At 58.5% G+C, this 735-nt stretch overlaps 1 protein-coding gene across 1 annotated transcript in view; it reads right to left on the bottom strand.

Annotated features, from left to right (window-relative positions):
• The window catches only part of ZNF839 (zinc finger protein 839), a 33781-nt gene extending 33534 nt beyond the window's left edge, over positions 1-247 (bottom strand). The window contains exon 1 of the mRNA XM_042782571.1: positions 6-247. Within this exon, the coding sequence (XP_042638505.1) occupies positions 6-247 (242 nt within the window). The remainder of the gene's footprint in view (positions 1-5) is intronic.
• Positions 248-735: the final 488 nt, after the last annotated feature.

Below are 735 nucleotides of genomic sequence, written 5' to 3' on the forward strand. Positions count from 1 at the left end.
CTCGCTGCAGGGCGGCCTGCTGGGCGGCGTCCCGCAGCCGCCGCGCCGCGTCTTGCAGCACGAAGGGCTGCGGCGGCGGCTCGGCGGACGGCTGCGCCTTCGTCACCTGCTCCAGAACCCGCCGCAGCTGCTCCGGACCCAGCGGGGCCAGGCGCGCGGCACTGCCGCTCGGGCCGAGGGGAGCCCGGCCTTCGCCGCCGCTGCCATCCTCGCTGCTCTCCTCAGCCTCTGGGTCCGTGTTCGCCATGGCGGCCCAGACGGGGGCTCGAACTCTAGTCACGCAGTCGCCAAGCAGCGGCGGCTGAAATGTGCGTCACCTGCGAAAGGGGCGGGCTACAGGAGCCCCGCCGGCCAAAATACCTCGGAAGGAGACCAGCCAGCGCAATAGACACGTGCCTAAGGCATTTGACTGCTAACCAGAAAGTCCACGGTTCAAACCCACCGGTTCAAACTCAGCAGCTGCTCCGTGGAAGGAAGCTGGGACAATCCACTCCCATAAGGATTTACCTCCTCCAAACCCCACCCACAAAAGAAAACCAGACTCACTGCCATCAAGTCGGATCCAACTCATAGCAACCGATCCTTGGGTTTCCCAGGAAGTATCACTAAGGAAGCAGATTGCCCAATCTTCCGGAATCGACTCAATGGCAGTGAGTTTGGTTTGGTTTGGTTTGATAATATAAAAAATATAAATTAATGACATTAAATATAAATATAAAGTTATGAATTTATGAA

The sequence above is a fragment of the Orycteropus afer genome, unplaced genomic scaffold, assembly GCF_000298275.1.
Source record: "Orycteropus afer afer isolate SDZICR_OR568_19922 unplaced genomic scaffold, OryAfe1.0 scaffold00371, whole genome shotgun sequence".
In the NCBI taxonomy this organism is placed as follows: Eukaryota; Metazoa; Chordata; class Mammalia; order Tubulidentata; family Orycteropodidae; genus Orycteropus; species Orycteropus afer.